At 34.5% G+C, this 14726-nt stretch overlaps 1 protein-coding gene across 3 annotated transcripts; it reads right to left on the bottom strand.

Annotated features, from left to right (window-relative positions):
- xrra1 (X-ray radiation resistance associated 1) lies at positions 1 to 14582 on the bottom strand. 3 transcript variants are annotated; one of them, XM_017493581.3, is made up of 18 exons: positions 14347 to 14580; positions 14131 to 14228; positions 12663 to 12838; positions 12398 to 12469; positions 12173 to 12245; positions 10575 to 10672; positions 9004 to 9152; positions 8811 to 8912; positions 6863 to 6942; positions 6721 to 6737; positions 6494 to 6559; positions 6301 to 6394; positions 6080 to 6198; positions 4764 to 5048; positions 4351 to 4510; positions 4152 to 4267; positions 2640 to 2745; positions 1 to 1372 (listed from the first exon to the last, which is right to left on the bottom strand). In XM_017493581.3, the coding sequence occupies exons 2-18, from the start codon at positions 14219 to 14221 to the stop codon at positions 1230 to 1232; spliced, it is 1947 nt and encodes a 648-aa protein (XP_017349070.1). In that variant the 5' UTR covers positions 14222 to 14228; positions 14347 to 14580; the 3' UTR covers positions 1 to 1229. The 3 variants fall into 3 exon arrangements, with proteins under 3 accessions (XP_017349070.1, XP_017349071.1, XP_017349072.1); XM_017493582.3 differs by lacking the exon at positions 14131 to 14228; XM_017493583.3 differs by lacking the exon at positions 4152 to 4267 and having other exon boundaries at positions 1238 to 1372; positions 14347 to 14582.
- Positions 14583 to 14726: the final 144 nt, after the last annotated feature.

The raw sequence follows: 14726 nt of genomic DNA, 5'->3' as shown, positions 1-14726 counted from the left end.
TGTAAATTATTTGTTTTTTAAATGAAAAGTGAAAATTCATATGACATACACTTTTAAGAAAAATTACAAATATCTCACTAATGTAGTCTATTATTATGCCTTACCTTTATTTTGCTCGGTGTTCCTGTCTCACACCCCACAAACCAATGCAAAGTAAAATAAAACAAAAATGAGACCAAAAGAGATGTCCTAATTTGGCCTATATTAAATTCAAAACCTATACAGTATATGGTCACAAGTCATCTTTTCGAAAGAAAAACCCTTCTCGCTAGCCAAAATCTAGATGTTTTTACATCACTGAATGTCTTTGTGCTCGCTGAGCCCTTGATTAAGCTTGAGACAGATCAAGTCATAACAGAGGTTATACACTTAACACTCAAAACACAAAGTAAGAAGTCATGTTTATTTTTTTTAGGCAGAACAGGCGCCATGCACATAAATTTACTCTAGTGATTAGAATGGAGATTAAAGAGCTTTGGTGAAAAGCTTTGATGAACAGAGCAGAACAAATAATAATAGCTAAAAGAATAGATCATTTCTTCATTACAGTGGGTTTCAGAACAGAAGTAACTGTAACTGCAAGAACCACCAATAAGTAAAGAATAAAATACTTGCTGGGGGGCATGCTGTTATTGAAAAACAATCAATGATAAGTTGGTGTGATGCAACCCAGTGTGAAGTTGAGTTACTTTTATCATCCTAAAATGTATTATTTTCTAATGACAATACATCCAGAAGTGTATACCACAGTAATTTGCCAGCTATTAGTTTTTTATTTTTTATTTTAATAAATTCTTTCATTTTAGAATGAGATATCCTACATTTGATCCATTTAAAATTTCATTTGGTGTTGTTGAACATAACTGTTATGAAGTACTGACACGAGAGACCCCTCTTACACACATTTTAAAATTTGTTTATGTGGAGCATCTGCCATACAAGTCCATGTGTATTTATTACTACAGTATAGACAAGATAATGTATTAGAACGAGCACATTTAAAAGAAAATGATTTGTCACTATTGTCAGCACTGCTGTTACAGAAAATTAATCAACACCATGTGATACCAAGGTATATCTATTAGAATCAAGAATTCAACAGTACTGTGGTATAAATAAATTTGAAAAAATAGTTGTTGGACCAACAAAATAATCATAAAAGGCACAAAACAATCATTTAACAATCATTAATTAAGGTTTTAATTTATTTTAGTGGATTTGTCCCTCCTTTAATGATAGTTGCTCTCAATTTGTGCTGCTTGCTCCAGTGATTTCAAGTGGATCATCTTGTACTTGCTCTTCAAATCTTTCAGTAATATCAGTGCCTTTTCATATTCATTTCTGTATATATCTTTGCCTCGAAGAACTTTCTCTGTGTAAAGAAATGGACAACAAGAATAAAAAATAACAAATATACATTATGTATATGACCACACTACTTTATATAAAATATGGTCTAAAATCAACAAAATCAACAACTTTGTCAACTGTTCTCATGTAAGTACTGATGAGCAAAATAGCAATAACAACTGTGCACCATGAATCCAGCTCAGTCCATCATACACTGACTGCTCTGATAAGTGATGAGATAATAAAAGAACAGCTGCAATGCCAAACAGAGCACTTTCCAGTAAACCTATTTCTCAAGAGTTTCAACATATCATCTCTGACTCAAGCATATTTATTATTGAATCCTTTTCAGTCTCCAGATCTGTCATTTGTGTAACCTTAACTGACCAGACCCGATGGTGCAACAAGACAAATATTCAACAACATGGAGCGTAAATGCTCTGACTCAACAAATTAGAATCCCCTTCAAAAGTACTGGAACAGCAAGGCCAATTCTTTTGTTTATGCTATACACTGAAGACATTTGGATTTGAGATCAAAAGATAAAATATAAGGCAATAGATCAGAATTTCAACTTTCGTTTCCTGATATTTACATCTGCATGTGTTAAACATCTTAGAATGTGGCATGTTTAGGTGAGCAAAAGTATTGGAACAGATATTTACTGTCATTTACTTTGAGACTAAGACTTAATATTTGGCTGCATATCTGCAGCATTCCACTTATACCACAGCAATTTTTTTTTTTTTTTATTCAATTTAGAATAAACTCATTTGTTTTTTTAGGGTGGGGTGCTTTCTCCCTTCATTCTCCTCTTCAGGAGGTGAAATATATACCTTTACCCTTGCCCAATGGCGGTAGTTAGTGATGGCACTGACTGTTGTTTTTAGGATTTTCTTCACAGCTCTCACAATGTCGTTTCTGTCATCAACTGCTGTTTTCCTTGGATGACTTGCTCTATGTCTGGTTGTTAGTACACCAGTGGTTTCTTTCTTTTTCAAGACATTTTAAATTATTGTATTGGCTATGCCCAATGCTTGTGCAATTGCTGCTATTATAGAAAATTAGTCAACACCATCTGACCAATAAAAAGTAAAAATTCAACAATGCTGTGGTATAAAAAGTTATATTCAATGGAATGTATACAAAATGTCTAAACCCCAACCTGCAAAGAAAACAATTAACTGGCAACATCAGATTAAAAGTAATCTGATTCTTCAGGAAAACTACAGAACTGGCAACACTGAGGAAAATGTAATGTTTGACGTAAGTGAAATACTGAAGCTTACCCAAAGGGACTTCACTTATTGTTTTCATTTCCTTCATTTCTGTGAGAATATCTTTTACTTTCTCTCCTCTGTTTTTTTGTGGTTTTGCAGGAAGCAAATTCCTCGTCTGGAAAAAGTATAACTTTGTCAAAAAGCAAGCAAACAAAAAACACTTAATCAGCAATGCTATTTGCACTGGTTATTCATATCGGAAGGTCATTACAATATACACTGAAAGTTTTTATTTAACAGCTGACTATAGTTAATGGAGCAGGTCAGACAAAATCTAAAACATACACAATGTTCTCCTAATTGTAGTCAATCAGCCAGGACATCTTGGCTGAAGTTTGCTTATTTATTTGTGCACTCATGCTACAATCCTAATTTAACTAACAATTAGGGGAAGCTTAGAACCACTAGAGCATCATTCAAACTAAATATCTAAGTCATCACACCAGCACCTCAAACCATGGGAAGTTACATCAAATGAACTTCAGTATTAAACCGTATTACATCATGCTATGGTCTATATTTTAATCAAATTATGACACCAGCGTTCAACCCAGCTTGCATTCACATAAACTGAACATGGAGGAGTTAAAAAACCTTATACTGAGCCCTGGATGGCACCATTGAGCATGTTTTTGGTAAATCAAAATTTTCAAGAAACCAGACCAGACAAAAGCAAGTGACCAACATGACCAACTTCAGTCCTGGTGGGATGGAGTCTATCTGAATTGGGCGATCAGTTACATCTGATTTAACTGTGCAGAACTTCAGCCATATAGGAGTGGATTTGGCACTTCTGTTATAGCAGCATTAACACTAACCTTATGAGCTTCTGCTAATTCTCCCAAATATTAGTGGTGCAGTAAAAACTGTTCACATGGTTCAATTTGGGCATTTAATACTATACATTATTCTAAAAACTACATACTTTCCTGAACTGAAATTAATGTATTTAGTAAAGAAAATGTTGTAAAGTTATCTTAAAAGGCTGGTTTGACGCAAGAATGAAAAAGGAAGAGATTATTTATTATTTCATTCCAATTCCACTGAAAGACCCCCACCTACCTCTGCATTTATAACTTAATCTATTTATGGAAAACAACATTACTGTAAATTTTTTTAAAAGAATTATATGTTTCCAGTGGGAAATTGTAAGGGTTCTCACATTGATTATCTGCATTATCACATCAGTCTGTCTGGCATTTAAACACGAGTCTCATCATCATCATTACCATCGTCATCATCATCATCATCATCATCATCTCATGACTCATGTTAATCTCATAAATTCAGTCACTTCTGTTTTGTTAGCTGTTTTGTTTCTTACTAATATATATATATATATTAGGCATTTAAATATTGCTAATATTTTGATGTTGTCTGATTACATTTCACTATAGCATGTAACTATCCAAGAACTTGGTCAAAGAGGGACATTCACTGTGTGAGGCAATCACAAGATTAGGCCAGGGCCAGACTGAATACGTGTAGAAATATAAAGTTAAAGAATATAAAGTTTATTACTCTTTTTGGTTGTTCTTTATATGGTCTCTGTAGACGATTAAGATTATCTTTAGAATCTCTGTACACAAACAGGTTCTTCAGTGTGTACTCCAGAACCCTCACGGTCTGCTGGATTCCTGACAAATCATTAAAAAAAATAATAAATATTACCTCCTTAAATATTACCTTACCATTACAGTCTAATAAAGTCATCACTTACCAACAGGCTTGGGCATATCTAAGTCCATAACATCATCCAGTAAGGCTTCATAACCAAGGAGTTTCTCTGGGTATTGTTTTGCATCATTTCTCCCAAGATGGGTGATGTCTGCTGTCTGCTCTGTTCTGTCCTGATACTCAGGTTCAAGCAAATCAATTATCTGGGAATTTATAAATCAAATAAGAGTAGCACCTTTTTTTAGAATCTTGGAAATTTTTAGCAATTCAGATACCCCAAAACCAAAGAGTGATGAAGAGTTAAATTGTGCCATGTTAACCATTTTAGCTGGAATGTTCTGCTCCATCTGCCATAAAGTTTTAATTGAATTAATTAGATGATTAAATACATCTGCTCATACATCAACTGTTCCAGCTGTCCCATTTCCCATAATTGTACCATTAAAGCTAAGTCACCTCTGTTACAAAGAATTCTTCCTTTAGTTGACTCTCGCTGTGGAGTTCTGAATTTTCCTTTTCCAACGGCTCTGATACACTAGAAGCAGTGGCAATGTTCTCCTTCTCCATCTCCTCAGTGTTGGTTTGTGAGGCGCTGGGGAGGAATGTGTCAGTGGACTTGAAATCTGATGGCTGAAGTCTGTTATTTTGTTTAGTACCTCTGTCTGTAGAAGGGATTTCTGAAGCACACAAGGCTGCTGTAAGCAAGGAAACCTTTGGTACCTTTGGGAGTTTAGTTTCTACCTGCATTTGTAAGAGGAAAAAATCAATGTAACACTAACGTAAATTTACACTTACAACTATTTATAAAGTTCTGTCAGTTGATTAAGATTTTCAGATTCAACTAGCAATATTCAAACAATATTCATGGCCGATTCAGGCAATAAACATGCACATGCCCTATTCTTTGTTAAATCAAACACAACAGACATTCAAATGAAGCTTGCAATGGTTTCATACTCATTAAATTGCTGAAGATGTAACTGAACGTATTTTTATTTAGGAGGTTTGAGACAGTAAGGTCCCTCACTCCTATCATTTGACACAGAAACTCATCACAAGTCTATGCATGGTAGCATGTCAAAGTTGAATCTTGCATTGAACAATAGTGCAAAAAGTAGTGGCAATAAAGCTCCATGGACAGCTGAGGAGCCATGTTATGACTTTTAGCCTCCTAGATATGTGGTATTATTACGATTCTGCAGGGTGAAGAGTTACTGTTACCACCTCAAAGTTGATTATTTTACAAACAGCACTTCCCGAAGTATTTTTGTATTGCAGCAATATGCCAAAAACTACATTTTTAAAAAAGAATCACACATCAAGCTTTTGATCTGTTTATAGTTTCATGTAATGTTGTGGAATGTGGAATAAGTTTCTGTTATCTCTTACATTATTCTCTCCCTTGAATGATAGAAAATCATTGCTTGCCATGCTACAATTGAACTAGAAAGAGCAAAGTCCTCTGTCCTGAAGACTATCTCATGTTAAATAAAGTCGTCTCACAGAAAACTTTAACGCATCAATGATTAATTAAACAAATTTGAAAAAAATCCATAGTCTTAGTCTTAGATTACAAGGACTGCCCAACATACAAGTCCCTGTGTAAGTTGTTACTACAGAAAATATAATTAGAACAAGTACATTAATATAAACCTATGATTATAGACTTGCTGCTATAAACAATGAATGAATAACTTCTGACCATTCAGATTTCAGAATTCATCAAATGGCATAACCAAAATAAACATTAGATCCATGAATGGATAAATAACCTTTCTTTTAGGGTTGACACTGAGCAGAAGATGTGGTTTTACGATATCAGCTGACTTCTTATGTCTCATTTTAATACCAAGCCTGTCTTGAAGAATCCAGTTCAACATTGGTAGGTCACCTAAAACAAAGAAATAGTAGACAAAAACATTAAGAAATTTAATTGAGAAATGAGTATTACCATGATAAATAAAATACAAAATTGCACATATACAGAGCTTACCAGTCCTCTGTGTAGTCAGTGGGTTTGAGTGGATAACAAGCTCGCTGAGCAAAGGAAGCAATGCCACAGCCAACAATGCATCTTCTTCAAATATCTGGGAAAATATTGAATAAATAATTGCCACTCCTCTAAAACCACCATTAAAAAAATATATATATACTAAAACTTTGACAGCTGCTGATGGTAAACAGACCTTATTGTTAGCTAGATTCAGATATCGAAGCTCTGGAAATGGTGGACAGAAATCCTCCTCATCCTCCTGAAAATTTAGGCACGTCAGAAGCAGAAATTCTACTGAAAATGAAACAGGATTCTTATATAATGTATATAATATGTACATTATTATATAATGTATTATAATAATACAAACTGTGGTGATTCTATATCAGTTTCTATATTAAAATGCTTCTGTTGGTTTACTTGAGAATCAGAGCAGCCTGTGTGGGGACAAAAAAAGAGATAGAATTAATGCAAAGTTAAGGTCCAATGCAGTAGTATTTAATTGAACACAATATCATGATGTCATCTTTTGTGGTGACAACTATTTCCAGATCTAAAGCACCTGGCCCCTGTAGCAGTGGCATCGGCTGAAGGTAAGGGACTTCAGAGATGTAGTTTCCTTCTAAATTTAAATGCTGAAGCCTGAAATGATAAAACAAAACATTATTAATCAATTATAAGTGACAAATTAAAAAAACAATATGAGTGCCTGAATTTGTATGCATGAGTAATAATTACAAATGTGTAAATTAGTGAAATAATATGACTTTTAGCATAATAATATATTTATGCCACAACACTGCTGAATGCTCAGTTCTGATTGGACAGAAGGTGATTATTGGTCTATAACAGCAGCTCTGACAGTAGTGCAGCTGCAAATGACAGGTTTATATGAATTCACGTTGTCTAATACTTTTCTCGGATTTGTCTTATTAACTTCAAGAAAGTGAAAAAAGAGAGGTTGGTGAGGGAACAACTGTTTATAGCCGCTATAATATAAGCAATAAAAAACATATCAATAAATAAAAACTGTATTATGTGTTTACTCAGGTTGCCTTTGTTTTACGTTGTATTTTGTTTGAAGATATAAAACAATTTAACATGAGAAAACAGAAGATATCAGGATGGGGCAATTACTTTTCACAGCACTGTACGTATACATGGATAAAAAGGACTATATGGATATAAAAAGTATATATGTTAAGTATAAATTGTTGGCAAATTGCTGTGGTGTAAGAGGCATAAAACCCTTTGAAATGTGCTGTTATAAAAAATTATTGTCTTTGTAACAGTAGTCAATGGTAACAGTAAATCTGCTTCATGTTGAACCACATCACACTACTCTGTCATTGATTATTTTCCTATAATAGCATACCCCAAGTACTTTGTATAAAAGCAATAAGAAGGTAAAACGGAGTTAGGTACAGCCCCACCTTTTAGTGGGGTATTTCAGTCATAGCTTCAAATAATACTACTGCAGGTGTATACATTTCAGAACCATGAAAATACATTATACATTACATACAGTGCCCTCCACTAATATAGGCATGCTTGGTAAATATGAGCAAAGAAGGCTGTGAACAACTGTCTTTCTTGTTTAACCTTTTGATCTTTTGTTAAAAAAAAGTCACAAAAAACTCTGCTCTCATGGATATCAAACCATCGCAAGCAAAACACAGGTTTATAAAAATAATCTTTGTTAAATATAGGTGTGCATTGCTCATATTAAGCTTTCTGGCAGAGGCAATCAGGTTTTCATTTAATATCTGTTGATATTTGATAGAGTCCATGATGCCATGTATCCTAACAAAATGTCCAGGTCCTCTGGCAGAAAAACAGCCCCAAAACATTAAAGAGCCACCACCATATTTAACCGTGGGCATGAGGTACTTTTCCATATGGCTACCTCTCTGTGTGCACCAAAACCACCTCTCATGTTTATTGTCAAAAAGCTCTCTTTTGGTTTCATCTGACCATATAACCCGATCCCATTTGAAGTTCCAGTAGTGTCTGACAAACTGAAGATGCTTGAGTTTGTTTTTGGCTGAGTAGAGGCTGTTCTCTTGAAACCCTTCCAAAGAACGTTCATCCTTCTTTGCTCAGATTTACGAAGGCTGGCAATATTAGTGGAAGACACTGTACATTAAATAAATGTATATACATTTCAGCACTCAGGAAAAAAAACAGTACTAAAATATACCTTTCCTTGTTGCTGGATTTCTACCCTAAGAAGTACACTTCTGTATCTTTAATATGTATCTTTCACTTGCAAACATGGATATAATGAACCTTTAAAAATGATCGGACCATAATGACCTTTTAGAGTAAAGCTTTCTAGGTTAAAGATACATAGTTAAGATACAAAATATAATCAGAAACAAGGAAGTGTGCAGTTTATTTCCCCCCATGTTCTGAAAGTTCATGAGTGCAAAAGTGAAAAATTCTTTCTGGGAAAATAGCTGGAATGCAAACATTACATTCCCAGTATGATTGTGATGGAAATAACTAACCTTTTTAGATTTGCAAGACTTCCAAAGACACAAGAAGACAGTTTATTATCATCAAGCATCAACACTTCAAGAGTCTGAAACAATGCGCTGGACTCGGGAGCCCTGTTGATATAAAGTCTGTTTAAATTTAATGTTTTATTGTGTAAATATGACATTAAATACAAAACAGTAGAATGTAACAAACAACACATACAGATCACCATGTGGAGTATTAGGGCCAGCCATATCAGGCAGAAGCATCTGCAGATCATTTCCAGTCAGATGAAGCACCTTTAATCTTGGTAGAAGGCCAATGGATAATATACCATCACTTGATAAATTATTATAAGACAGGTCCAGAACCTTGTGTAAGAAAAAAAACACTACAATCAATAGAAACTTGCTGGAAATAATTTAGGGGATTATTTTAGGCTTTATTTATAGTACACCCTGTTTAAGTCTGCCAAATGCCATAAATGTAAATAACAAAAAAAACAACAAAACAACAACCTTAGAGTAGCTTATCTACTCACTAGCATGACCATTATAATGCACGCTGGTTCTGAGCCAGTGGTTCTCAAAGTGGTCAAGGGGTATGTAAGCATGGCTTTTATACAAACAAAATCCAGCATTCAATAAATAATTAAATTAATTATTATTAATTATTACCATTAAGCAATTCTTCCATCATGCAATATAGTCTGTCAATAGTAAGCTATGGTTGCTAAACAACATAATTGGTGTTCGCCTTATTGTCTGAGATTGTGAGTTTGAGTCCCAACAATGTCACACCCATCTGTGGCCGGGAGCCATGGGAGCAAAATTGTTCATGCTTTCTCTATGGGAGGGATGTCATACTCTCTCTTTTCTGTCAATCTGTAAGCTCATGTATGATGATAAGTGAAGATAGATCCTCTGAGTGTGTTACGCTGCCCTGACACTGCATGAGTAGCAGTTCAAGAACAGGCGGCTGGCTAGTTTTACACCTGAGGGGAACGATCGCATACTGTCAATGGGTTGGTAGCTATCACATGATTGCTGGTGGGTGGTAATTTGCAGGTGACCAAATTGGGGAGAAAAAAAAATAGTTCAGAACAATGGACAGAACAATGACTGTAGAATAATGGTTTTATTGGTTTAAAATCCGGTGCATTAATACAGAATTCAATTATTGTAAATGTGGCGCACATACAGTATATACAAGGATGGATTGAAACATGGCTCAGACAATCAAATTTTATAACTGAAACTATCCGTTTATTATTTTTTTTTACTTTGTTACAATAATGCTAGTCACAATCCATTGTTATCGAGGTTATTAAAATGATAAAATTGCCTGTTTGACTGACCAAATGGTTTTTAATCCTAACCTCCAATGACAAAATAACATAGGTCTGTAAATATTGTCAACTTGGACCTAATGTGTTTCACCCATGGAAATGACTCCACTCAATAGCTCAAACAAATAGCCAAAAAGTTACCGTGGACATTTAAAAAGAATCTAATAGTTGAATAGTCGGATTGTGATTATGGGGGTAAACGAAATCTATTTTAGAGTTAAAAGGGTTCCTGGCTGCAAAAAGTTTGAGAACCCCTGTGCTAAGCAACCAACCTGCAAGATCATGTTAGCTGCACCAGGATAAAAAAAACCACAACAGTTTCACTAACAAAGTTTGGCTCATCAACCATCACCATGCAGCATAAACCTGTTCAGACCAGCATGAAATTCATGCTAATCATGACAGATTCTGATTTCAGTAGCATTTATTCCATGCATAGACCTACCTCTAATCTAGGAAAATCTACAGCATTAACTTCCACAGTGCTGAGGCCGTTCAAAGACAATTCCAGCTCCCTCAGTGCAGGAAACCTGCTAAAAGCCTCTAAAAGCACATAAAGACCAGATCAGTTTTGATCAATGACCAGGTTTATATCTGGTTATTTCATGCCAATTGATTTTTTGCCACATGCATTTACACATGTCCCTGCTTGGCTGGATTGAAATCTGATCTGAAATCAGATCATATGGGCTGTTTTCTGTATTGTTCCTTGTTCCTAGTTGTTTTTCTATATATATTTTTTACACAAAAGATGGTTGTCTGATGAAAATTTTTTAAAATATGTTTTTGCTAAAAAAAAGTGAAATGATTTATAATCACTCTATCCAGTGTCACCCAGATGAGGATGGGTGCTCTTTTGAATCTGGTTCCTCTCGAGATATGCACACTAGATAATGGTATGTTCAGGGAAGTGAGCTAGCTTGATTGCTACAGCTAAGAAGCTCATAATCACATTGCTTTGTAAACAAATTATTACGATGGAGGGAATGGATTACTCAAGCTACAGAAATGACTCAACAGATGAGGATTTTTTTGGAGTTACTGTTACACAGTGAAATCCAACCGTACATGTTTGAGCCAAAATACATAGAAGAAGATATGCACCAGCAAGAAGAGCAACAGGAGGCAGGTAGACAGCAATTGTACATCTTTCAAAATGACACTGAGCCAAATAACTGTTAGCAACACCACAAGTAGCTACCTTAATTTTATGAAAGGGGATGAAATGTAATGTAAAAACAAAAAGAGATGGTTAACCCTGAACAGGATTACCCTAGCAACTGAGCTACTTGGTTATAATCTAACCAAAGAATCTATCATAAATTGTATTTAAGAATCAGATTGACATTGACATTGACATTGACATCAGATTGACACTGACATTAGCTAAAATGTTATCCACTTATTATTATGGATTATCAATAAAAAACATAAAATCATAAATTCTGCTAAAACTCAGGCAGTAAGCAATACAATCCTGTACAACATAATACTATATACCATGACAAATTACATATTAAATTCTAATTTCATGCTGGAATTTTCCTTTAATATTCTAATATGTTATTTTTCACAAGGACTTGGATGGCAGATGCTCCATGTAATGGAGTAATCTAATAAAAAAATGATTAAATGGTTTAAACATTTGATATGTTTCTGTGTTCTATTCTGAATATTTGGGTTTATGAGATATGCAAATCATTACATCCTGTTTTTATTTACATTTTACACAGCGTCCCAATTTTTTTTGGAATTGGGGTTGTAACTATAAATGAATAAAAAGAATGATGTGTCACTTTTCTAATTAATAAACCATTGTAATTGTTAGCAAATTGCTTTTGTATAAGATGAATAAAACATTTCAGGACGTGCTGTAATAGGACAGTAATGTTTGGCCTCATCACTCTAGTCTGTTTTTTGATTATTTTCCTACAATGGCTTGCCCCCAAATGTTTTATTCCTTACATACAATATTGTGATAATAGTGCAAAATGTGATTAAAATGTAACAATCCTTATGATATGAAAAGCAAAAGCATATTACCTAGGGTTAAATAGTTGTCCGACGCATTAATATAAGCAACACAGTCAAATTCCTCCAAACCTTCTAGTGTAACCTGTCCAAACAAAGATGAATCAGATCAGAGGAATAAAAATGTAATGTTTTCCCCCCGGATCTGATAATGAGGCTTGTTATAAAGAAAGTAACTGCGAGTCACAACAGTGTGTATGTGAAAGCCAAAGAGATGCAGTGTATGACAAGGCCTACCGACTCCAGCTTTCTTTCACTTATGTCTACAGAGCAGAGGTCAGTCGGTCTGTCCACACAGTGCAGCGCCATCTGGAGAACAATAAGAGAAATACACTTCAAGTTCAGTTCAAATTTTAAGCAGTGAATAGACTATGCAATAGAAACCACAGCTTGTACAATCATTAGCCATTTTAATCTATTACACATCACATAAAGTCAGTACTCCTACTAAGTGACCTGGATGATAAATGGACCTAATAATGTGGAGTGCAGTCATTCTCACCAAAATCTGTCCATTTAAAGTGTTTCCAGAACGCTTTAATGTCCTTTGCTTACGTCTTTCACATTCATACTGACCCGATGGTCCAGTGCAAAAGTGTTGTACTGACGTTGGTTGCTTTAGGAACTTGTATCGGTCCTCCACACTCCCTCTGTGGGCAATTAACCAGTGCCCTGCTCCTTTAAAGAGAAAACATTAATATCTTCTGAACAAGGGGCTTGGCCATATAGGTAGCAAACAGTGATGCTAAAGTAATGACTCTGTCAATAGAGTTGGTGACTTTTAGGCCCCTTTAGTAATTTTATTTAAAAGAAGAGCCTAATAACAAACCTAGTGACAGACCTTCTCCAACGTTTGCTGGTTATACAAATTGAGAAAGTAGGTTCATTCGACTCACAACCTGCTGTAGTGTGTAAAGCCTGACTGAGTTGCATTTTTATGAATTTTTGTTCCCAATGTCCAATCACTGTTCACCATTGTTCCCAATGTCCAATCACTGTTCACCATTGTTCCCAATGTCCAATCACTGTTCACCATTGTTCCTAATGTACAATCACTGTTCACCATTGTTCCCTATGACTTATCACTGATCATCATTGTTTGCCCCACCCACACATTTTTTTGTTTAAAATCTTTTGGTGATAGTTACAGTAATTAAAGTGAGTTATTCCATCTATAATATTTTTCTTCATGGCTATTTCCATACAATTCACTACCAGTTCAAGTTTTCTGCATTATTGATAGAAATTCTATTCATTATATTATATTCATTACAATTATATTAACGATTTTAAATAAGTCAATAGTTAGTTTTTTGTGCAATGATCAACGATTTCTTTTTTTATTATTTTTTTAATAAGAAATACGTTTTGATCTATTATTTTCTATTCTGATAAAACTATATTCTATTACTGACTTTATATGTCTTAACCCTCCCATCCCCTTACCCAATCCTAACTGGTAATTCCATATCAGGTCTTAAGTTAACAATGTCTAGTCCTGTTTAAAGATGAAAACCCTTTTCTTGGAATGGACCAGAATTTAGGAACCGCTTGTTTTCGTACATCCAACATGACTTGATCATGGATTTTAAACTAATGATCTTCATTATAGAAGTTGTTTATTTTATACTGTATGTGAATTGCTCATGCTCACTCTACATAATCAAGCCCTAATTATAAATGTATTTAAATGAATTGTTAAAAAAATTAGTATGAGTAATCAGTTCACGTTTAGATGATAAACGTAATATTTTTATGTAAAGTATACGTAATATTTTTTTCTTAAATCTGACCGACCACATACCAAATCCCTTCAGTATTATGAACAAATAAGCCAATGACATCTCATACCAAGCAATCCTGCAAACATTGTGAGATATAATTACGGTCCATATTCTTACACTTGCAGTTATAGTATTTATATTTATATGAAATGGCATAATACAATAGAATAGTGTCTATGCTTATACCTTCTTTACTCTGATGAAATGACCTTATCGGGAAACAATTCGTAGGAAAACTTTCTCCGTTGTCCAGTTTGTAAACTCCAGAACCAGCCATTTTTAGTCTAAATAATTGGTATTTGCGAGGGAAATAACTATTAAAAGAGTTACTCTAACATCAACCACTAACAAACAGTACATACTGGAAACAAATAATCCACTAGCATATATAATGTACATTACCAGCGATGAGGCAGGTTGTTGTAGACTAGTCTCCTAGCGACAAACATGAAAAATGTCTGGGAGTTGCAGTATATTACACAGCTGCTGCAAGAAGTGTAAAAAAGAAGTCATAACAATTTCCAGTTTAATATAACATTTCATAAACATGCCATCGACACTAAAATATTCCTATTATTCTTTTTTCGAAAAATCGTTATTCTAGTTCAAAGAAATGAGGCCGTTTTCTTTAGATGACTACATTTCCCATACTGCATTCGGGCAATGATTTCCGCACTCAGTTTAAGTGAGAACGCATTGCTCTGATGGGAAAATGTACTACAACGGACTTTTAGCTGAAGCTCTAACCACGAGTCAATTTGAAAGTTAAACCGAGGCGAAAA

Source organism: Ictalurus punctatus, chromosome 18 (assembly GCF_001660625.3).
Source record: "Ictalurus punctatus breed USDA103 chromosome 18, Coco_2.0, whole genome shotgun sequence".
NCBI lineage: Eukaryota > Metazoa > Chordata > Actinopteri > Siluriformes > Ictaluridae > Ictalurus > Ictalurus punctatus.
This window is presented reverse-complemented; position numbering and strand designations above follow the sequence as displayed.

Bases quoted from the DNA above. Each gene is read 5' to 3' on its own strand.
- xrra1 (XM_017493581.3), bottom strand. From the start codon at position 14,221: ATGGCTGGTTCTGGAGTTTACAAACTGGACAACGGAGAAAGTTTTCCT. The intron at 12,839-14,130 runs GTATAAGCATAG...TTCTCTTTAAAG, and splicing joins ATTTCATCAGAGTAAAGAAG to GAGCAGGGCACTGGTTAATT. The intron at 6,395-6,493 runs GTCTGTTTACCA...ATATTTTCCCAG, and splicing joins TGAATCTAGCTAACAATAAG to ATATTTGAAGAAGATGCATT.